This window comes from Daphnia pulicaria, chromosome 8, assembly GCF_021234035.1.
Source record: "Daphnia pulicaria isolate SC F1-1A chromosome 8, SC_F0-13Bv2, whole genome shotgun sequence".
NCBI lineage: Eukaryota > Metazoa > Arthropoda > Branchiopoda > Diplostraca > Daphniidae > Daphnia > Daphnia pulicaria.
Window position 1 is genome coordinate 15,619,819 of NC_060920.1, and position 23,063 is coordinate 15,642,881.

The following is a 23,063-nucleotide window of genomic DNA, read 5'->3' on the forward strand; positions in this document are numbered from 1 at the left end:
CCCAACGGTTTGGGCTTTTTTTGGAAGCCAATTTGGGTTCCCTTCCTCTTATTTGGCTCCGCCCTAAGTGGACCCACGGGAGCCAATTTATCGTCTAGTGGCGATATTTGAAAACACGGATTTGTTTACGTTTCTATCGATATGATTGTTAAATGGCTACGAAGGGCCATTCACTAAACAATAATGTCCACCGTTCCATGTAACATTGTCATGAAATCCCTCACGGCAACATATTAATGGTGCGTTCATAAATTACAGGGTTCCCCCCAAACCATAACATTCGAAATTTCGGAGGGCGTGTCATTATTTCGCTCACCAGATGGCCCCCCTGGGTCCACTTGGAAGATGCGAAATCGGAGGAAAGGTGAGCAAAGTAGGCTTCACTTTTCCAACACGCGAGAGATATCCTTCCTTTGGGCTTCCTATAATAAAGTAGGCTATGATTTTAGTGCTTCAAATCATTCAAAATGGCCGGCGCCTGGCGTAGTGTTGTGACAACGATTCCGACGATAATTGTTATTCTTAGGGATATGGTAATCTGTTATATTTTTCGTGTATAATTATTAGAGTATCTGTCTGTCTGGTAATCTGGTATTGCATTTTTACTATGACACCTTTTGACGAACTTTAAAAAGATCTTGAAATTGGCTGTAAAGAAGAGTTTACATCGATCATGCGATATTTTTTGTCTTCATTTTTAACGTTGGGTTGGATAGATTTTAATGGTTTAATTGATAACACGCTATTTAGATTCTTATTTCATTCTTGACTGAATATTTTCAGATAATATCTTCAGCTGAAGGCTTCATGTGATCTAGGTGCTTGTGACAGTGATAAAATGGTCCAATTCAAGCTGTGTACCAAGGAAATTCTGTTTGCAAGGTAGTTGTATTTTGACTATCATTTATATTTACTCATGTGATATTTAAGATGGCATAGTATAATTTGGTAAAAAAAACCTTTCTGAAAAACATGCTTCTCCACTTGTTGGATGGATTGTTCTGGGGTTTGTTCCCATGTCGAAAGATAAATCCTAGCTCACACCACACTTAAAAGGATAGCATAGTCGCTCCTTCCCTGTCTGTTTGTAAAACCCAAGTGGGCAATCAGATGCTCCTGGTAGAGAAATTAAAACTGGTTTGTTATATTTGCATATCCGACCTTATTATGGTCAAGATGTGGTTCCCAGTTTCCCACACGTATGTAACAATTTCGAAAGCCGACTTCCTTTTTCATTCACTTAATAGTCTAATTTCCGTAATGTACTCTCTGTAGCAAATGTAACCGTGAATGAACTGGAATTTTCACTTGGTGAACAATTTGGTATTCTTTTTCTTTTTTTAACTGCCTAGTTGTAAACCTATCCTATAATGATGATTTCACTTGATCGCTAAATGGATAAAAACATGATTTCTTCTTAATTTTTTAAATATTCCATTCGTTTCTCGTTTACTGCTCTTGGCACATAGTTCTGTTATGTTTCATAATATTTAATTTTTCTTTTAGAACTCCAATATGTTCCATCGGGATATTCGGTCACATCGTCAACAATCACAAGCTATTCAAACATCTATGCATCACCTATTTATGTGCCAGTTCCCGTTTCACTGCCTTCACAAATCAATCAACCGGAGCCAGTGGAACGTTTGGATTCAAAAGAAAGAGTTTCTCAGTTGGAAGATCTATAGCGGATGCTGGAACTACAGAAGAAGATTCAGGAATTGGAGATTAGTTTGCAGGAAGCCAAAACCAAACAGGCTGTTCCTCCAAGTGGAATTAAGAGCCAGCAGGTCGTCATCGACAAATCGATATCTGCAGCTATGTTTCACTGGAGCAAGAAGCCGAACTTTGTGTGTTCCTGAAAAGAATCCTTCTACCTCATCTTCTCTTCTAAAATTCTGAATGAAATTGATCTTCTGCAAGTCCGATTGAGAAGTGTGATCGCCTCAACCGGAGCTGTCGTTGTCAACCGTCGTCGCATTGGAAAGATAACCGACAACTATCAGGAGCCAATTGGGCGTGGAGAATTCGGTCAAGTCTTCAAAGGAACTTGGCGTGAACGTCAAGTAGCCAATCCGCTTTGGCGTCGCAGCACAGACGTCGAGGCTCGATCGTTCGCCAAGATGATTCAACGAGAGGTTGAAGCTCTTTCAGCTGTCCAGCACCGCAATATTATTGGACTGCTCGGTCTTTGCATGGATAACGAATCGAGTGATGGTGAAGCATCGATTAGAGTCTCGCTCATCTTTGAATTCGCCAACGGAGGGACTCTTTTCGACTGTCTTTTCGGTGGCCAAGCAAGAAACAACAAATTCAAATTATAGACGTGAATAAAATGATGCTGATCGCTCGCCATATCACCGCGAGGCTCATCATCTATTGCATTCCACTCAGCAGATGCCGGGCGGTTCAGTTATGGTCTACCGTAACGTGAAATCCGCCAATGTTTTACTGTAACGGGATGACGAAGGAAGAGTCGTACGAACTATTTTGGCCGATTTTGGTTTGGCACGTTTTCATTCGAATTTCAACGAAAGTTTCTCCGGCTCTGGCCTAGCAGCCAGTTCAATGACAGCCTTGGTAGGTACCCACGGCTATGTCAATCCTTTGTATGCGGAGGTACTGTATATTTTCAACATGTTCCAACTGATGCAGTGTTTATTAATTATTTTTCAATTACCATTGTAAAGTTCAACCTACAGACGGGCCGGCCAGTTTGCATGTCCTTCACGCTTGAAGGTCGCGGGGAATATTACGTTAAACTGTCAATGCGGTGGTGTAGAGGTTGGGTGAGAATGAAACGTGTTCCACATCATTATCAAGCAGGTACAATAGCCGCAAGGCTCAGCCATTTGGTATTCATTTTGATATTGGTTTTTGTAGACCCATCCCCAGCAACGTCAACCTAAAGAAGGAAAGGCCAGTTTGCATTTCCTTCACGCTCGAAGGTCACGGAGATCATAACGTAAAACGTGTCATGCGACGGCGGAGAGGTTGGGTGAGGACGACACGTGTTACATCATTATCAAGTAGGTACAATAGCCGCAAGGCTTAAGAGGGGGGTCAGGGTGAGAAAAAGTCGTATAAAAAGAGAGAGAAAAGACCAAAGAAATCAGTTGAGTGAGCATCTCCGACACGGCAACAACTGCTGTTGACTACTTGTCACTAAATCGCAATCATGAGTAAATATTCCGTATTGGTGTTTTTGTTTCAATTTCTATTGTTTTTTAGTCAGTTATTTTTGCATATTAATGTTCAAATTATTTATTGTCTAGTAAACTATGGCGTTGTGCTGCTGTTGGGTGTTGAATCGTTGATGGTTGGGTCGACCGCTGGTGTACAGATGTCTCCTGGGTATGGCGGATATCAAAGCACAACACTACTGTCTTATTACTCAACATCAACCGACGCTGCTCTAGCTTACTACACCAAGGCTCTAAAGTACTACACCACCAAGGCTTCAGAGTATTACAAGTTGTATTAAAGGAGAGAAAAGGCGAAATAATCAGGCGGGTGATTATCTCCGACACGAAAACAACTGTTGTGCATTTGTCACTAACTGCATTCTCCATCGTACATAGGGGTAAATTTTCAGTTTTCTACATGGAATTGTGTATTAACTCTCCTTTTTTTAATTATGTCAGTTATTATTGCATATTTATGTTCCAATTATTTATTGTATAGTAAACTGTGGCGTCGTGCTGCTGTTGGTTGTTGTCCTCAAATACTACACCACCGACACTACAATTTATGCTGCACGAGCTGCATCACCAAAGAGCCCGAGTACTACATCGTGATTCCATTCGTTTTATGCCGAAACCATTTGGTATTAATTTTTATGTTGTTTGTTGTAGACCCATCCCCAGCAACGTCAACCTGCAGAAAGAAAGGCCAGTTTTGTATGTCCTTCAGAAGGTCACGGAGATCATTACGTAAAACTGTCAATGCGGTGGTGTAGAGGTTGGGTGAGAACGGGAAGTGTTTGCTTCATTATCAAGAAGGTAAAATAGCCGCAAGACTTAAGAAAGGGGTCAGGGTGAGAAAAAGTCGTATAAAAGAAGAGAGAAAGGGCGTTTGAAATCAGTTGAGTGAAAATCTCCGACACGGCAACAACTGCTGTGGACTATTTGTCACCAACTGCATTCTTCATCGTAATATCGGTTCGCAAACAAATTGTAAATATTCTGTTTTTACATGATTTTGTAACACTTTATAATTTTGTTTGTTAATATGCTAGTTATTATTCAAAATTAATGTTGAATTTATTTACCGTCCAGTTAACTATGGCGTCGTGCTGCTGTTGGTTGCTGTATCTTTGATGGTTGAGTCGACTACTGGGGTAACCGATGTCTCGTGGGTATGGTGGATACCAAACCGCAACGCCGGCGTCTTACCACACATCATACGCAACAACCGGAGTACTACACCACAACTTATGATGTCCCAAACTACTACACCGAAGCCTCAAAGTATTATTCTGCCTCGAGTTACACCACCGGAGTACTACACCACCAAGGCAGCGGAGTACTACACCACCAAGGCAGCGGAGTACTACACCACCAAGGCAGCGGAGTACTACACCACCAAGGCAGCGGAGTATTACACCACCACGTATGCTGCCTCAGCCTGTTAGACCGAGGCTCCCAAGTACTACTCCGTTCCCAGCTACTTCACTGTGGCTCCAGCTTATTACGCCACCACGCGGTCATAACTACACCGAAGCGCCCAAGTACTACTCTGCCCCGAATTACTACACAGCGGCTGCTCCTTCGTACTACGTTGGACCGAAATACTACACTGAGGCTCCAGTTTACTACTCTACAACCTACTCTACAACCTACGCTGCACCTAGTTAATACACCAAAGCCCCAAAGTACTACATCGACGAGGCTGCATTTTGCACTGCAACCCACGCTGCCCTCAGCTACCATACCGAGGCTCCGCTCCCAAATTGCTTCCAAGTACTACATAACCAAGGCACCCGAGCTATTAGTTAGGCTGCTTCGACCTACTGTACCGAAACTGCGAAGTATTCCACTGCCCCGAGTTACTACACCACCAAGGCACCTGAATGTTACATCACAACCTTCGCTTCTCCAGTTTACTACAGGGAGGCTCTTAAATACCGGAGCTGAAATTTCTGATTTAATTATTTGTGTAGTTCTGTCGGTCAATTCTTAATAGTTACTAGTAACTGGGAATCGTTGATTTTAAATGAGAAAATAAATTATTTAACGGTAACCATCTTCTACGACATCTCTTAACATCTTCAAGCCTTTTGACATTGCGACCATTTCATATGTTGGAGTCGTTTCTATTGCTCCAATTGCTTTGCATTCGGAAATATTCTGGTGCTTGGACGAACTTCATTTTCAGGGTAAGTTACGAAAGAGACGTACTGGTAGCTCTATTTTAATTTAAGTTGGCGTAACAAAGGAGTTGCTGGTAGTGTTTGGTTCTTAATAGAAGTTTTAGAGTCTGGAAATGATTGTCACTTTGCTAAAACTTATGTAAAAGTTTAAATTTGTAAGAAATATATTGAAACAACTGCTACAACATTATTTTGTTACAAGTGTCGAGACACAGCAAACAAAAAACTTTAAAAGGAATTGCTTTCTTGTCCCACCTCCACCCACAATTCCACCACATTTTACAGTCACATGCATACGTACACTAAAGTTAACCCGTTGGCTGCCACGCCATACAACCCGTAGGTTGCTCTCTACTACTCTACGCGCCACGTCTGAAGGATCCATGACCAAAGTGGGACTTGCCATTGCTGACAAGTTCGGGCTGACACGGTGACAGGAGAAGATGGAATGCACGCCTCTAGAATCCATCACCGTATCGAAAAGGGGGAAGTCCCTATGGTGCACTGCCTAACGAGGCCTTTCGGCGAATCTGGGGCTGGTGCGACTGTCCGACCACGCGGCATGTAAACCACGAGACCGAACAGCGCGGCCCGTGCTAAGGAGCTAGGGGAGAACAAAGGCGTGGCAGCCAACGGGTTAACTAACACAAACACAAACATATTACCAATAACAAATGATGATCCGCGCTGACATTTTGGAGATACCAGCGACGTTTTTGTGTCCATCTTCTCGACGTTTCCTCTGCATTACCTGAATAAAGAGAAAACAATTCTTATTTAGTGACATGCAAATAAAAGTTACATAGTACAGATAGAAACAATAGTCAGGTTTTTTAGCTCAAAGATTTAAAGATGCAATTTTTAAAACTTAAAATCAAGCTTGCAATATTGAGAACTGTAAACAGAACAAAGCTCATTTGCTTGTTTTTTGACAATTTTCCGGAAGTAGACCGGAAGTAACAACAGCTCCTCAACCATTGAGCTGTCATCAAATTAAACCACATATTCGTGATCTCCATGAAATTTGGGGTCGATTAGGTGTGATTTAAACGAAATCCAAAATTTGGCCAGGAAAATTCTCGAAACCGGAAGTACGGGTACGTACAAAAAATAACATGAACTTTACCACAAATTTTACGAGGATCACGAATATGTGGTTCTTTTGTGCGTCGAGTGAATATTAACTGAACTACTGACTGAAATGAGAGAACCGGAAGTAGAAAAAAAATAACACATTTTTAAAAATCAAACAAGTGAGCTTTGTTGGTGGAATAGTAATCGTCAGTTATCACTAAATATTTCAACAAAATAACTGCTGATAAATGTTTAAAGAGATAACGAAGTGCAAAGTAACTGACTGTTTGGACAGCTGCAAATTATTAAAAAGCCATCTAGCGTTAGAAAAAAGAAACGTCCAAGTAAAACTTCGTTTGCGCGTAAGAAGGGCCTGATTTTGGAAACTATTACACAGACAGAGTTTAACGCAACTAGACTATTAGTAAATAACCTACGAAAATAAGTCAATTGTTGGGTACCTGGGCATAATCACGTGGTGAGTGACTGCAGGTGTGTAACAGCGGACGGAAGCGATCACTGAAGTAGTCCAGAAACTCGCCAAGTCGCCAGTGAAGTAAAACAAATTGTGTTTAGAAGCAGTGAAGCTAGATGAGCGTGCGTCGCGAAGATAAGGAAGGATGGAGAAGAACGTTGGTGGAAGTCCCTCTTCCGTCATGGACAAAGGTCAGCGTTGGCTCAAGAATCTGCGTGCCAGGACCATACGATTCAATAAAGAAACTGCGTGCTCTGTAAAAAAAAAAAAAAAAAATGTTTTTTATTAATGCAAATATAAAAATGAATAAAGCATATAAATCTTTACCTTTTCTAAGAAGCACGATGAAATGTTCTTGATGAAAAAACTGTAAAAATGGAATTCACAGCAACCAACAGCATTACTCCACATGTTGAGATAAATTTCCTGATGATGCTAAAGAAAGATTCATGAAGTAGCGCGGTGATAGGTGGTATTGATGCTTACCTTTATCATATGGGTGATGAATTTAGTAAGGCATTTGACTTTCATCAAGCAGATCGGGTACATACATGGCAAGTAACTTCACACTCTTCGTGTCTCTGAAACTAAGTGGGAATGGGACAAGGAAATTATCTTCATTATTTACAATTTTACACAAAGTTACTTATGAGAAATAAAACTCTACAAAGAACTAAAACTCTACCTATCTCTTAGCTGGGTTGCCTTTTAAACAGAAGTAGAAACAGCCATAACAACAAAGATGCTGTTGCAGGGTACGCGACTATGTGACCAAAAAAGCGAGATTCAGAAAATAAGATCCTATGGTTCATGAGCAAGAATACCTATGTTATATGAAAATCTGAATTGTAATGGTCTGGTAGCAGTAATGGGTAAATACCTTATCTCGGCACATTTATATTCCACTATATGTGTGCTTCAAACATGAGTTTTAGGCTTTAGACAGCATATGATGGGCCAAATGGATGGAAATTGACTGAGCGCTAAGTCAACTTGTTGGAATGCCTGACAGTATGCATCTAGAATTTGAAGAAATAAGTTGATACAGTATAAAAATAAGGAAACTAGGTCAAGATAAACCTACATATGATACGAAGCTCAATTTGGTAATTGAAATCACAGGAATATAAGTATAAATTGGCTACAATTTGTTTCGCCTCGTTTCACGATGTCAGAACAACATGGGTGACACTGGCGACATCTAGTAATGAGTTTTGAATCTTAAGTTAGTTGCACAGTCACAGCTGGTCACATACATGACATGCTGGTGCTGCATGACACGTCGTTCGTTACTTTCTTAAGTTACTTAAGTTATATCGTTACTTTCTTAAGTTACTTCACATTCAAAAAGAATGAAAAAGTTAAACAACGGAGATCGGATAATAAAACGTCTTTTTTTTTTGTTGTAATGCTTTTTGGTTTAGGCTTTAGGGGGTTCTAATTTCTAAAACTGTGAAATTCAATAAAAAAAATGTAATGGTTTCACATTGTGAATTTCACAATAAAGTTAAAGTAAATAATAAATTAAAACAATGTTGTTTTGCACAGAGTTTATGCAAATAGTAAATACCCATTCATAGATTTACTATGTGGTGGTTAGCATTTAACAGATATGGCACATTTGACCTGTTAAAGCGTTAAAAAACATTCTTCCTGGAATTTTCCATGTAACTTGTAAAAGCTAGTTCGTTTGATAATATTGATCACCATAGAGCATAGACTAGAGCTTCAACCTGTGAATTCTACGTATTTCACTTACCCCGCCAATTGGGCTTTTCAATGTTCCCCGCGGAGTCACCGCTGAAGTAAGGACTTCGTTATGCACTATTGATGCGGAAACTGCGTAATGGCATCCTTCAAACTTACTCAACTGTATTATCATCAGTTCCGTTGAGAACTCGATGATTGGACATTTTGGGATGTTGGCAAACAATTTAACGATCCTCAAATTCATTAGAACTACTTCTAAAGCCAAAAGAATAAAAATAATGGCCAGACGCGAATTAAAATAGCTTGTACCTTGCCCTTTTGACTCCACATTTGTGCGCATACAACAACTTAGCAAAAAAAAGGTATTTTTAAAATCTGGAACAAGGATACGGGCTGGAGGCAAACCGTGACTTGCGTGGGTACGAGTAATTTGACCCCACGAGTCGTTCCGTTTGTATCGACTTAATTTACAAGACGTGCTCAGTGTGAATCCTCGTGTATCTTTCAAATGGCAGCTATAACGCCAAAAGACATGGAAGAACGCAAAGAAGGCGAATACATAAATCCGAAATGTATTAGGAATGGAGCTGGAAATGGAAAAAAAAAAAAAAAGTCCCGTTATACAAACCACCTCCACCGAGCGTTGTGTATCACAGAGGGATAGCAGCGACTGGCTTTTGAGAAATGTGTCAGATTCGAAAAGGTGAGGGACCGAATTTTTTAAAGAAAAAAAAACCGGAAGTTTTTATCAAAAGACGAATCATAATAATAAATTAAACCTCAAATCACCCAATCGCATGGGTAAGAGGAAATAGGGCGGATGAAAAGACATCGATAATAATTACATAGGGAAAGAGTGAAGAGAAAAAGAGGGGAGGAGAAAAACAAACGTAAGGTCACAATCTTCAGTCGGTTTGTTTTTTACTGGCTGATACCTGGCTCCGAGAAAGATTCAATTGATTCAACAAAATAGATGCAGGACCAGGACCACCACGCTGCATTGTGTAGGAAGCAAGAAGGGATTCAAGAGCAGCAGAATCAATTTTTACGGGTTGAAAGTTTTCCACATCGCTGAAACTCTCACAACCTTCGCTCATGACGGATTCCTGGAAACGAATTCGATGGGTTATTACCAATTGTTTGTTGATTGCACACACACAAAAATTTACCTTGCGAGTAGGGTTGTCTACGGAAGTACGATGAACATCCGTGGTTAACAATTCTTGATCCATTGTTTGCATGTATTTGTTCATCTCCTTGTCTACCAACTCGTCGCCTTCTTCCTCTTCACTGTAGCTGCTCAAACAAGAAGAATTTGATTCCAAATCCCAATTGTCTTCTGGCAGAGCGAAATCTACAAAAGAATTTTTAAAAATTATTTTCAAAGTCCAACAAATTTACAAGAAATTTACGTACCAAGAATTCCTTGCATTGCGGATGCAAAACTATCTGGATCGAAACCAATGTTGGTAGAAAGTTGGGAAGCGTCAGAGGCGTTTGAGAGCGTTGACGTCTTTCTTGAAGGCGGAGCTAGGTGAGAAAGCTTTCTGGATTTCTTCCTGCCGTTGGCCGGCGTAAGACCTTCATAGTCTGACGTCCGATTGAGGAAGGTTTCAAGTTTAGGCAAGATATCGGCCTTGGCCTCATCATCATCGACTCCCAACAAACCAAATTTGTCGCCCAGAATCTGATCAAGGGTGGCAGGATCAACAGATAGCCAGGAGTCATCTATATTGAATAACAATTAAACATGAGTTGCAGTTCTACCAACGTCTTACAAGTGAAACCTTACCGTCATCCGCAGGTAAATGGGATTCTACTTTCTTGAATTTGTCGACATCGGCACAAACAGATTGCATCAGTCTTAAAATGACAGGTTTCTTTGCCGGTCCTTCTACTCCCACACTATTGATGTAAAATTCTCGAGCTTTTTCCATAAGCTCATTATGTGGTTTAGAACCATCGAGGAAATCCTAAAAGAACAAACAGAAATAAAAACACAAATTACTTTGTAAATTTGACAAAATAACTTTCAGTGAAATTTACCTGGAAAAATCCTTTTTCTTTCAGTGTGTTTAGGAATCGATTCCAACGTGAATCCATGTCCAAAGAATAATCGTCGTCTTTTTGGTGTAAGGATTCCTCGTTTGCCAACAATTCAAATCCAATAGCCTGAAATGATTTGAAAACATAAAGAAATTCAAAACAGAAAAGACAAAATCAGATAAAAGAAATTGCGTACAAGTTTCATGCCAAGGTCTGAACCCGTTCGTTTGGAATCGCCAATCGGTGGTAAAGACCAGCCAGTCCTGTGATCTGGCTGGTAGTTTCGGTGAACAAGCATAGCATAAAGACATTTTGTGAATGTCACTGACGTCCATACTCGAGTTTCTGGGGGAAAGAAACGCATGGCGCGGATAACCTACGTTACATAACGGGGGGAACAAAATAATTGATTAAACCTTGCCTTCGGGAGCTCGGGTTTGAGCTGACATTTTAACCAGACACTTTTTAAATACCTGCAGTTGAGAGGCATCGCGCTGACAGAATGCATGAATAGCTGGTGCTACAAGAGTCGGATAGGATTGCAGCAAAGCGGCAACACCAGCAGGCACGAATACATTGCAACGGTGAAGACTGGAATCGATTTGAGATACGCACCTGAATTAGTTGAAAGAAAAAACACACACACAAAAAAAAAACCAGGGGAGTTGTCCCCATTACGAAATGGCCTTAAACTCGAAAACAAAATTAGAAATTTCAAATTTACTTGTCAATGCGCTGGTGGATTGGCTCTTGAATGGGAGCGGGTGCTATGGTCAAGTGCGGCATGGAACGAACAATGTGAACAGCGTCCATCAGAGAAGGCTGGCCTGACGGTAAAGGAGTGATACTAGAGGGACGATCAGCTATACTGATTATATGAACTTGACCACCATGGATAAAAACCTGTAATTTTCAGAGTGATAAAATTATAACTTTGTCAAGGAATTCCAAAAAAAGAGTTAAGCGAATAAACTTACCCTGTTGATGCAAGTTTCTGGGTTGGCCCAACGCGGAAGACTATCGGCAGCTTCAACCAGCAAGAATTCACCATCTGAATCAACAATTCTGTGATGGGGAGGAAGAAAAACAAAACAAAAAAACAAAACAACAAAACTGGTTAGAATATCAATTGTCTAGACCATCCGGTTCAATCACTAATTCAATTATATTCGCAGAAACGTCGGACCACTGACGCGATGCCTAGTATAATTGATTGAAAAAGTTGGAGATGCCAAAAATAGTCGTAGCTTACCAGTTCACAAGGTTTTTTCTTTTCTAAAATAGATTAACTGCGAGTGCGGCAAAGCCAGCAGTTGCACAATTTAGAGCATGTTGGTGACATGTTGGAATTGGGTAAGTAATCAACGGCGATTCACGAAAACAATTTATCGCTTGTAGGGGACAGGAAAAGACTTCCTGACGAGAGAGTGCAAGCGAATATAAAAATAGCACAGAGGCGGCGATGTGGCAAAGAAGTGGGGAAAAGAAAAACAGGAGAGATAGAGAGGAGAGAGAGAAATGGAGAGCTCCTGTTGTGTCTACGTGAATGGAAGTTCGGCGGACAACTGAGGACTTCAGGTGGACCCGCACCTTCCTTTAGAGTTGCCTTTGAGTAGTGTGTCCAGGGCCGACTCAAGCGGAGGGGGGGGGGGGGGTAATGGGTGGAGAGGGCGGGCTACGGGAGGTGGGAGGCGATAGGGGGAAGAAAGAGGGAGGTAGGAGAGAGAGAGAGAGAGAGATAGAAACAACAGCCGACAAGGTCAAACGGAAGCCCGGCCGCAGTGCGCCAGCGCTGCAGCAGCAGCAGCCGTATAGCAAGTCAGAAAGAAAAGAAAATAAAGAGCAGGAAAAAAAAAAAAAAGAATAAATCGTTCACCAGTCCCGCTGCTCAAGCGGCCACACTAGACGTTAGCTTTTGAGAGGTTTGATGGATCCCCCTCAAAAAACCTCGGCCTTGGGGGGTCGTCCCCGGCCTTGAAAAGAGGCGTACTTCATTGGCAATGACCCGCTTTTCTCAGGGACGCACAGCAGTATACAATGCACAAAACCAGCCAAAAAGATTAGGTTTCTCGCCGTCCAGCTCCGTAGCCTTTACAGCAACTCGCTTAGATTGTTATTACACAACTAGCCAAACCACTGAAAATCCCCAGAACGATTACGTAGGATCCGAGAGAGAAAGAAACAAATAAATCCCCGTATACGGTGGACGAGTGTCTCTCGGGTGTGTGTTTCTATTCGCCAGATTGAAATCCAAGCAATTCCCAGCAATGAGCTAAACGTGCTCACGAATATGATGTGAGGTACCAACGTAAGCGGAGCCAAGGTTAAAAAGGCCAGAGAATAAAAATCTCTCGATTCACTCGTCGCCCGTCTGACACACACAGGCCACACAACAAACTAACCTGGAAAATCGACTTGATGTTTTCGGGGAATGCAAATTCATAACCTCGTCCCCTATCGGAGAAAATCGCCCAAAATAAACAAATGTGAAAAACTTAAAAAGAAAAGAATTTCTCATCTGCTTCATTAAGAAGAGGCGCAAATTCCTCCACTTCCACACGAGGATGTTCTATTTTCTTTGACGTCGGGACGCGCATACTAGGTTTATCTGCAGCTGTTGCGCCATTCTTAAAGATAACCTTTATCCCGAGGGAGTCTCGTTGGCGTGTTGCGTCTTCTGCACTGCAGCCCGGCCCGGCCTCCGTCTGGATGTGTGTGATGACGGAATCTTTCATTCGCAACAAAACAAATGCACGCTGTTGATGCACGCTGTTGCTCCCGACGCAGTTTGCCGTACCAGTTTCCATCGACTTTCAATGGAGCAGCAACGTGCAGACGGAAAACCTAAATTTTTTCCAAACAACAAGCGAAAGAAAATGACGTCACGATGCTCGTTCATTGCTCCTTCGCATCATCCAGTCGGCTGTTGATTAAATCACCTGTGACACGGCAACCGTAGTCTGCCATTCGTTTCTTCCAACTCCTCCCACCGCGTACACAGATTGTCCGAAACGGTTTAATCGTTTCAATCTTATTTTAATAGCATTGACCCGTTCACCCAGCCGGTTGCCCGCCGCCCGCATGCCCGGGCCATTGCAGTTGGGCGGCATTTTGAAAAGGGCAAAACTCCACCCTTTTTCAATCCCTCGGACGCGGTGATCTAACGGTCTCTGCGCATCTCGTGAGGCCGCCCGTTCAAGACACACACACACACTCTCTTACAGGTCTGTTAGATCCCGTTATGTTGAAAAGCATCAAAAGTCCTATAGCCCATAGCCAAGAACACAACAATCTCGGTATATGAATAAGAGGAAGAAGGAGAAAAAGGAAAAGAAGAAAGAGAAAGAAAGAAAGAAGAAGAAGGAACCACAACAAAGGAGCTTTCTGATTATTAGCGTGAAGCGAAAGGGCCACTGGGTTAGCTGGTTACTATTTCGTTCGTGGCCAATGCACTCTGGTGCATGTTCGGGCCAATCTTTTTAAAAAGTTATTTTATTTTTTTATATTTCGTAAAAAAAAAAAAAAAATTGTTGTCTTGTTCTTTTAGGATGTTAGAGCCACTTCTCGAAATTTCTGCGCCCGTCTTTTCAACAAAAAGAAAAAAATAACAACAATAATAATGGCTACGAGTTCCAAAAAGAAGGCACACAAGTCAATGACCTCTGGACGGGTTTGGCCTGCGATCAGGCCGTGCTAGACGCATCAAAAATGCCGGGGGATTGACGCCGCTGCATTTATCCGATTTCCACGTGGACTTGCTACATTACTGTATTTACTACAAACAGACGCACAGTCCAAATAAGTCGAGACGTTGGGCAAGAATCTTGTCTTCGTGACCGCGAAAATTAAAAAAACAAAAAAGCAAAAAGGAAAAGAAATGAACAAAAAATAATCCACGAGCAAAAATCAGCAGCAGCATATTTACGCAATCAACCTAGAGACTGTAAATGAATTCCTGTCTTCAAGGCTCTCGTCTGACCTTACTGGTGTATACAATCAAGGGCACGAATGGTGTGCCGGTATGGTTCGGTTTCGGGCAAATCGGCACAGACACCCACATAAAATAAGTCAGCATATTTTCGGGAATAAGCTATAGCTAGAACAGCAATCACGAGGTTCACGTCCTACAAGACAAAAACCAAAAGGAAGGAACTGGACTGAAAAGAAACTTTATAAAAACGGCACAGGAAATTCCAAGGTCTACCAGCTTATTCCAGCCGACAATGGAAGAATATACTACTACTACTGGTGGTATCCGGAAGCGTTCAAACTTGGCCAATTTTTGTTCTCCAGCGGAATAGATTCTTTTCCTCGAAACGGTTTGTGTTGTGGTTCGGTCCGGTCTATTGCGGTTCTGACTCGGTGGATGAGTACAGCGTAGTCGTACACGTGACCATGGAACCCAGTACTGACTAAACAGATAACATCAAACGGCCATGGAACGTCGTGAGGCAATGTCAATGTGCAAAAAAGAAAAAAAGTGGGGATTTTTTTTACGTTCACGCACGATGAAACCCTCCTGCAACAAGACAACAGGTTTAAATGGCGTTTGACATACTGACGAATGACGTCAGAGATTGCACGTGAGATGTCCGTCTCTCTCTCTCTCTCTCTACATCGCATAAAGACGAATCGATCCGAGTTGTTGTAGAGTCGCCAGAAAGGCCATATATGGCCGCGCGCAGCTAACGTTCTATAGAGTGAGGGGTGCTGCTGAGCTATGTGTATAAATGGGCCTTGATTTCTCAGCTGCCCGGCTCCATTCCGTCACCCGACCTTGGTTTTTAGGTGGGTGACTGGTTGGGACTGCCAAGTCGTCGAAAATCCGCTGTTGGGTGGTAAAACACGACCACGAATGTAGAGTCTCTCTCTCTCTCTCGCTTATTCACTCTCATCTTACGACCTTGTAGATATCATCATCCTTCATCGACATTAGATAGAGCTCCCAATGCCGACATTTAGCCACGAAAATATCTCATCAACGATTTCTCATTCGTCGGAAGAGAAGATTATTTAAAAAATGAATGCTCAAGAAACCGGATAGGAGCGGGAGATCGACGCCATCGTCATCGATGAGCCTATAGCGATTATGTTTTTCAAAGAACCAAAACAAAACAAGACAGAATACTGGCCCTTGGCGCATGGTCACGGCCGGTGAAAATGATCACCGCCCTTGAATCGTAGATGGAAGGGCAACCTTCTAGCACAAACACTCTCCGCCTTTTAGACGCTCTTCAAAAAAATGTATGCGTGTTTGTCAGCAATGTCTTAAACGAAGGGACAATGCATGCATGCATGTGTGTTTTATTTTTCTCTCCTTTTTTTCGCATCGAGTCCCCGGCTGGCATCAAGGTCGGATGTCCTGCCGCCCGTCGATATAGTGCCGTGTTCCATATTCTGTTGGAACACACGCACAACTTCCTTCCGTTAATGTTAGACGCTTCTCGACTGATTCCCGCCGACCCAGAAACAGTGTCAAGAACACACTCCAAGATTAGATGGAAAGATTTGCCGACCACTACCTGCTGTGTGTGTGTGTTTATGTGTGTACAAACGCACACAACATACAAAAGTGGAAGTCAGAAAATAGAAGAAGGGCCCCACATTCGGGAAGCGATTGAAGGCTGTCCGTGAAACAGGGTCAGACTTCATTGCACTTGAGATGGGTAATTCCGATTTAATGATTCGCGAAATCTGCACCGAGAGAATCGTGTTCATCATCTTCCACTACTGCTCTACTGCGAATTTTTGTTCTTTTTTTCAGAATAAAAATTGCATCACCTAAGGGAAAACCCACCTAATGACGACGTCGTTTTCGGTCACGGAGAAGCTGCGAAGAAGGTGGACGATGAACCTAGAAAAGAAAAAAAAATGTTTGAATTAGAATTTGATTACGTCATAAAAAGTTTTTAATAATAACCAACCATTCGTCCTCCACGTTGCATCCAAATCGAGTCTTGCCATACAGATGGGGAGGGCTGTCACCTGAAATAATTCAAAAATAAATTAGTTAAAGAAATGATTTCACAGAAAAGCTTTTCCGTATTTTCTACCGCATTTAGAGCGTCGCATTAAATAAAACCAGGCAAAAGCAACCTTGTGTGTTATGCTCTATCGTACGGAAATATCGGTCTCCTTGGCCACCAAAAATGATTATACAATATTTAAAATATCGGTGGAACTAACTGTCAATGCGAGTTCGAGTTTGACGAGGTACAAGCCGTTGAAAAGAGCCGAGGTCTTTCCGTTATGCGTTGCCCGAGTCCAAATTGCAAGTCTTACTTTATCCTACTTGAAAGACAGCAACAACAACAACTGCACCAACGAAAATGATGGAAGAAAATAACAAAAAGAGGAAAAGGCCGACAGAATCATCCCACTCACCTGAGGGGAATCGGCCCGTTGTGTTGCACGTATACCGACAACAACGAGAAAAATAACGACAACAATACTAATAAACAATGTGAGTGTAGTGACATGATAGAAAACAGCTAAGGTACTGTTATTCCAGGAAACAAAAAAGAACAAAACTGAGAATGCTAAATTGGAAAAACAATAACAAAAAAAACCCCGCATTCAATCCAACCTCACCAAGTGAGTTAAGGACATAATAACCGAGAGAAGCCGGATCAGCAGAACCCAGGTGTCGAAGCACACCTGGGCCAAGGTACAGTTTGAAATCGAAGAATCGAACCAGGGACATTTCATACTCAACAAGAAATGCGTATTGCATTCAATACTTTCGACCGTATCATATTCGACGTCACACAAATGATCATTCACAAGGAAACGCATATTTCGACAAAAAGATATTAGAAAATGTTGTTCACTGATTAAACATTCCCACAACGACCTTAAACCGTTCATGACGTAACATCTGTTATTAGAGGGTCAACCTTGAAAAAAGAAACATAATAAATTGTATTTTCTCCCCTACCAAAGTGAAAACCTTTTTGGGAGCTGCTACTATTTCATTTCGTCATCATTATCAACCAGATCAGACAGATGATGGCCGAGGAGAGGGAATCCACAAAGTGAAGGCAAAAATGGTTCCTAACTCAAGGGACGGCCCTTGTTCTCTTTTCTTATTACTCGCCGCTTTGTTATCTCTTTTGCCATCAATATTATGGTACGAAAATGTTATAAAAATGAAACCCCAATTTTCCCTCCTGGTGTCACTCTATAAAGCTCTTCTTTTCATGTGATTAACTTGAGGTTAGATGAAGCTTTTTGGCCTTGAATACGACCGACAAAAAGGGAGATGATCTTACCATTGAAAATGTCTCTAAAAGAAAACAAGTTTCAAATAATGTAATTCATTTTCATTTGCTTAACGCCCTCAAGCTCCTCCTATATCTTCGGTAAAGTTAAAAACGCTGGCTCCCCTCTTTTTCTTTTCTTGTTAAGTTATTCAACAGCTGACCATCGTTATCTTCTCTACAGAAACCCAATCAAAAAAACAGCGAACAAATTCAAGTTTTAACCTTGTACATAGGAAAATGGTCGTCGAGAATAGCCAACAAGGAAAAACTTTCACCCTCGTTTAAAAAGAAAGGAAAAGAAATATATGTTTCACCCCTCTTGAAGATTCAAACTGTTTTTTTCTTTTAGCCCACCACAGGCATCAAGACAAAAGGAAAATCAAAATAAACTAAAAGGAAAACTGTAGCCGAGACAGACGTTCAAGGCCGAATGATGACAATGGCCGCACCCCCACTGTACGGTGCAAGGCGCCACAGCCAAGAGTTATGATTACGAACCCAGGGAAGCCGAGTGATTGAAACTGACCGTTACCCAGGTGGTAGGCAGGCAGCACAACACACAAAGAACGAATCTATCTCTCAAAAAACTGTTCTCATGCTACAGGGGATACATAATAGTATAGTTACCAGCAGCAGTCCGATTGGGAATTATATTCAAGTTGATTGAGTCTTCGTGCCAAATATAATTTCGGCTTTGATCGTGAATAAAGGTGAAACATCTCGTTCGGAATGCTTCCAACTTTTCCAGCTCGTCCTCACCTTCGGATATATTGGGAAATAACCAATATTCGACGGATTCGTCTAATTGCACGTGCGAGCTGGTCTGCGCCATTGCGAACTGAGTATGGGTCGTCGACATCTAGCGCCAGAAATTGAAACTTGTCAATAGGAATTTAATCGACCGGCAGACGAAACAACAAGTTGGCTGGACAGGAAGCCGTCAAAGTGGTGTGATTAGATATTAAATATCTTACTGGAAGCATCCGATACCTTGGCAAACGAGTCTATAGATGAGTTGCTCACAAATCGAACATCGCTGGGAAGAGTTTTTGCGAAAATGACGCTAAATTTCCTCCGCTGTCTCATGTGTCGTCAGTTTCGGACGTATTTCTTGCTTGTGATAGCCATGGCATTCATTTTTCAAAGCCTGCTTGTGTTCTACTTGCTGGCTAAAGTAAAAGATACTGAAGGCCCAATTGAATTTGGGTCTTCAGACTCATCAAGAATTCACCAAGTTTTAGTGAAAGAAAAAGAATTGGGTGTCCTTGGTAAATCAATGTGTGGATCTCTGAGCAAGACGGCTCTTTCAGCTATCAAGAGAGCGACTACTAAAAAGTGCAAAGAAGAATTAAGTGATGTGGCGTGCAAACTAAAGAACAACCAACTTGTACCAGAGAGACTACCAAACTATTGCCCTCGAAAGGATTCAATTGCTGGAAGTTCTCTTGGCTGCTTCCACGACAACAATCAATCAAGGCTACTCTCCTCGTATGGTGTAAAACTTCCAGGATTAACCATTCAAAAGTGTGTTGACCTTTGCGCTCAGTCGGCGTTTTTGTACGCTGGTACTCATAATGGAAAGGAGTGCTACTGTGGGAACAAAAAACCGTCGTTGGAGCACCTTCTTACGAGAACCTATTGCAGTGTTGCTTGTGATGGCCAATCTAGTCAAACTTGCGGGGGTGTTGACGCTACAGAAATATTTGACTCAGGAGTACCCAACAGAGACTCAGCAAAACTGCATGACCCAATCGTCAATGGAACTGCTAAAATTGCGTTTATTCTCACTTTGAATGGGAGAGCGCTGAGACAAGTCACTCGCCTTCTTAGAGTTATATACAGGCCTCATCATGTTTATTTAATTCATGTTGATGCCAGGCAAGATTTCCTATTTCGCAGCTTATTGCAACTGGAATTGAAATATCCTAACATTCGTTTGACCAGACAGCGACAATCATCTATATGGGGAGGTGCATCTTTGCTGGATGTTCTCTTGCAATCCATGGAGCAATTATTAGAAATCGATAGTCAATGGCAGTTTGTTTTCAATTTGAGTGAATCTGACTTTCCTTTGCGGTCTATTGAAAGTCTGGAAGCCCTTTTGGCTGCTAATCCAGGGCGAAACTTTCTCAAGTCACACGGGCGGCAAACTCGTCAGTTCATTCACAAGCAGGGATTAGACAGAGTATTTCATCAATGTGAGAGACGCATGTGGCGAGTGGGTGACCGCAATCTGCCTGCCGGAATCCGAATCGATGGTGGATCGGACTGGGTTGGACTTGCGCGTTCCGTCGTCGAGTTTGTCACATCGCCCACTCGCAGCAACGACCCACTTTTGCGTGGGTTGAAAGAACTTTATCGCTATACCCTCTTGCCAGCCGAATCTTTTTTCCATGTTCTCATCTTGAATTCCAAATTTTGCGAAAGTTACGCAGATAACAATTTGAGAATGACGCTGTGGCGGAGAAGTCAAGGCTGCCTTTGCCAACATCGCCACGTCGTAGATTGGTGCGGCTGCTCACCCATGGTATTCCGGACGACAGATTGGACTCATCTGACTTCAGTTATGGCAAAATCAACAGTATTCTTCGCTCGCAAATTTGAGGCAGCGATCGACCAAAGTATCATGAATCGCCTTGAAGAACAACTTACCAACTCTTCGTTGAGTTATCCAGGATTGGATAGCTATTGGGAATGTGCGTACCATATGGCTGATCTGACACCAAAGACAAATCACGCCCTTCTAGCCGTCTCCATTAGTCTGGCAAAACACGCAATTTCTCTTCTGTTGCAAAATAGTGTCGTCGAATGTTCAGGACTGAGACCAAGTCGGATTATCGCCATCACTTCTTATTTTCGACATGATCATTACTTGGGCGATTTGATCCACTTTGAAGTAGATGAAAAAGACGTCGAGTTTGAGACCCTAGTCAAGCCTCTAACAAAGACCACTCACTTTATGGATTCCCCGAGAATTCTTAGTACTCTACAAGTTGGATCAGATTATGATCCTAAAGAACAAGTCCTCCGAAATCGCTTAGGAGTTCTCTCGTCTTCTTCCAAACCCGCTGCGATTTTTAAATGGACCGGACATATCAACTCTACTACTTCATCTCAAATGGCTCATTTAGTATGGTTCGACCCTGATGACCACGTTAGAGCCGTTCACCATGTAAATGTGACCGATGCTTCCAAGGTAAATTCTTTCAATTTTTTGTTTTCTTGGTTTACAAAATAAGCTGAAGGCTGTTATTTGTTTTTAGATGAGTAATCAGATGTTGGAAATCGATACACCTCTTAAGCCAGGAGTGTGGCTAGTCGCCGTCATCTACGATGGAAAGAAAATTGCTACGACAGAGTTCCTGATTGTTCCTCAAACTTCCGACGATAGCTTACAATTCGATGGAAAAATTAACGAATTTCAAAAGTCGTGGGGAAAGTATTTACCTGTTGACGCCAAGTCAGCAACTCGCCGAGAGAAGGCATTATTAATGAAAAAAGACATATCATCTTACTTGGATAAGACGACGGCAGATTATTATGCCATTCAAGATATTTGCTATACGGGTCATCCACCAGAGTGTGCGACCATCCAATATCATGACTGGCAGTCGTGCACTAGCACGGATTGGAGTTCTTTCTCTCAGGATCCAAAATCTGTACTGCCGTAAATGTTGATCTTTTTATGTATGATCATTTTTGCCTTTTATCGTTGTCGAGGGACAAGCATATGTGCCAAATCCATGTTCTGTTTCATCCATAAATTGCCCCTGCCTTTTCAATTTGCTTCTCAAGTGCTTTAGATATGCTGTATCAAAATTGTTCTTTGTTCTGATTTTTTTTTTCACATAAAGAAATATCAGCATTGGATTCCATGTACTGGTCGTCATATTTCTATTCTGGTTGTATCGCAAACATACGTACTTCGTATAGTTCATGGGGAAATCGTTGCTGTTTCTGTTCCTTAATGACACGGAGCCCAGCTTTCTTAATCAATTCAATAATTAGTGCACGTGGTCTGGTCACTGAACTGTCAGTACTATCCATTTCCACTTCCCCACTTGAAGTGAGGTTTTCTTTCAAAACAAGAAGACCCTTTGGTTTGAGACCAGATCTGATGATAAATAAAGAAGAATCATATCAATTGCAATATTAGGTAATTTTACACAATACTTTATAAAGTACTCACTTGCAACGGATGAAAAAAGATATCAAATCGTCATCAGTTAAATGACCCAATACCCATTGCACCCACATTATATCATAAACACAGGCTTCAGGTGTAAATTTCTGCAAGCCTGAAATTTAAAAAAAAAATATTATACCTTTGTTTTGTATTGCTATACAAATTCCAATACCTATATTGAAAAATTGACCTTTATGATTTGTTGGTTCCAAAGCTTTTTCAGCTTCATCTAGGAACTGTTTATCTTGCTCAACCAAGTCTACAACAGGAAAATTCTTCATTAAAAAGCCTTGAGTTACCCGTCCAATGCCAGCTCCACCATCTAAAGCTCTTTCTTTTCCTGGGCATTCAACAAGCTAGGAAACTTGGATTCATATAACCTGATTGCAATTACAAAAATCACTGAAACTACCTGGTATAATGAGTTGAGGAAACGTTGAGATCCTTTAAGGTCAATGTCTGAGATACTTGAAAGTCCACCCAACATTCCATCAACTGAGTAGAAAAAAGGAAATGGCATAAACAAGTTTAAATGTAGTTCTAACTTCTGATTGGTTTAAATACCTGTGGGAGGTACTTGTTCCCAGTATTTTGCCGCATCTACATAAAAGGCCGATTCTTTCGAATCCACTTTGACATCCTTGCTAAGTTCTCCATTATCCATTATCTTGAAAAGTGTGTCTTTTCAAGGCACGGGAAACTCGCACGTGACTTACCGGTAAACAAAATCGAATTTTAACAGCCTTATAGGGTGATGAGCAAGAGGACGAGAGACCTAATTCGCTGTCAAAAAATAAGTTACAGCTGTCAGTTTTCAAAAAATATAGATACCTACAGATTCTTCAATCATACACCAAGAAAACAAATTCTATATTAATTAACTCTAAAAATGAAAATTCTTAATATTCTATCAACATTTTAAATGTGTAAATAACACCG

General features: G+C 41.5%; 4 protein-coding genes and 1 long non-coding RNA gene across 15 annotated transcripts; 2 read left to right on the forward strand and 3 right to left on the reverse strand.

Annotated features, from left to right (window-relative positions):
• The first annotated feature begins 461 nt into the window (after positions 1–461).
• LOC124352545 lies at positions 462–5,238 on the forward strand. 11 transcript variants are annotated; one of them, XR_006921480.1, is made up of 9 exons: positions 462–533; positions 784–882; positions 1,507–2,619; positions 2,691–2,826; positions 2,884–3,033; positions 3,276–3,583; positions 3,685–3,783; positions 3,855–4,175; positions 4,278–5,238. XR_006921480.1 is itself a non-coding variant. In XM_046802072.1 (6 exons), the coding sequence occupies exons 2-6, from the start codon at positions 2,569–2,571 to the stop codon at positions 3,934–3,936; spliced, it is 483 nt and encodes a 160-aa protein (XP_046658028.1). In that variant the 5' UTR covers positions 547–882; positions 1,507–2,568; the 3' UTR covers positions 3,937–4,072. The 11 variants fall into 11 exon arrangements, 2 of the variants coding, with proteins under 2 accessions (XP_046658028.1, XP_046658027.1); XR_006921482.1 differs by lacking the exon at positions 462–533 and having other exon boundaries at positions 552–885; positions 4,278–5,237; XR_006921481.1 differs by lacking the exon at positions 462–533 and having other exon boundaries at positions 553–882; positions 2,884–3,029; positions 4,278–5,237.
• An 835-nt stretch (positions 5,239–6,073) lies between these two features.
• LOC124352590 lies at positions 6,074–8,193 on the reverse strand. The gene is made up of 7 exons (XR_006921515.1): positions 8,005–8,193; positions 7,801–7,939; positions 7,606–7,721; positions 7,407–7,507; positions 7,248–7,355; positions 6,907–7,174; positions 6,074–6,122 (listed from the first exon to the last, which is right to left on the reverse strand). It is a non-coding gene; the product is annotated as an uncharacterized LOC124352590 (long non-coding RNA).
• A 917-nt stretch (positions 8,194–9,110) lies between these two features.
• On the reverse strand, positions 9,111–18,771 carry LOC124352587 (protein ecdysoneless-like). The gene is made up of 12 exons (XM_046802123.1): positions 18,566–18,771; positions 16,601–16,661; positions 16,474–16,530; positions 11,654–11,741; positions 11,401–11,579; positions 11,150–11,291; positions 10,873–11,052; positions 10,677–10,802; positions 10,423–10,603; positions 10,047–10,358; positions 9,800–9,984; positions 9,111–9,736 (listed from the first exon to the last, which is right to left on the reverse strand). Exons 1-12 carry the CDS (start codon positions 18,768–18,770, stop codon positions 9,536–9,538), a joined length of 1,917 nt encoding a protein of 638 aa, XP_046658079.1. The 5' UTR covers position 18,771; the 3' UTR covers positions 9,111–9,535.
• Positions 18,772–18,827: 56 nt separating this feature from the next.
• LOC124352584 (xylosyltransferase oxt-like) lies at positions 18,828–21,808 on the forward strand. The gene is made up of 2 exons (XM_046802120.1): positions 18,828–21,134; positions 21,202–21,808. The coding sequence occupies exons 1-2, from the start codon at positions 18,996–18,998 to the stop codon at positions 21,607–21,609; spliced, it is 2,547 nt and encodes an 848-aa protein (XP_046658076.1). The 5' UTR covers positions 18,828–18,995; the 3' UTR covers positions 21,610–21,808.
• LOC124352589 (alpha N-terminal protein methyltransferase 1-like) lies at positions 21,798–23,029 on the reverse strand. The gene is made up of 5 exons (XM_046802125.1): positions 22,689–23,029; positions 22,537–22,619; positions 22,297–22,480; positions 22,128–22,236; positions 21,798–22,052 (listed from the first exon to the last, which is right to left on the reverse strand). The coding sequence occupies exons 1-5, from the start codon at positions 22,786–22,788 to the stop codon at positions 21,833–21,835; spliced, it is 696 nt and encodes a 231-aa protein (XP_046658081.1). The 5' UTR covers positions 22,789–23,029; the 3' UTR covers positions 21,798–21,832.
• Between the last annotated feature and the right edge of the window lie 34 nt (positions 23,030–23,063).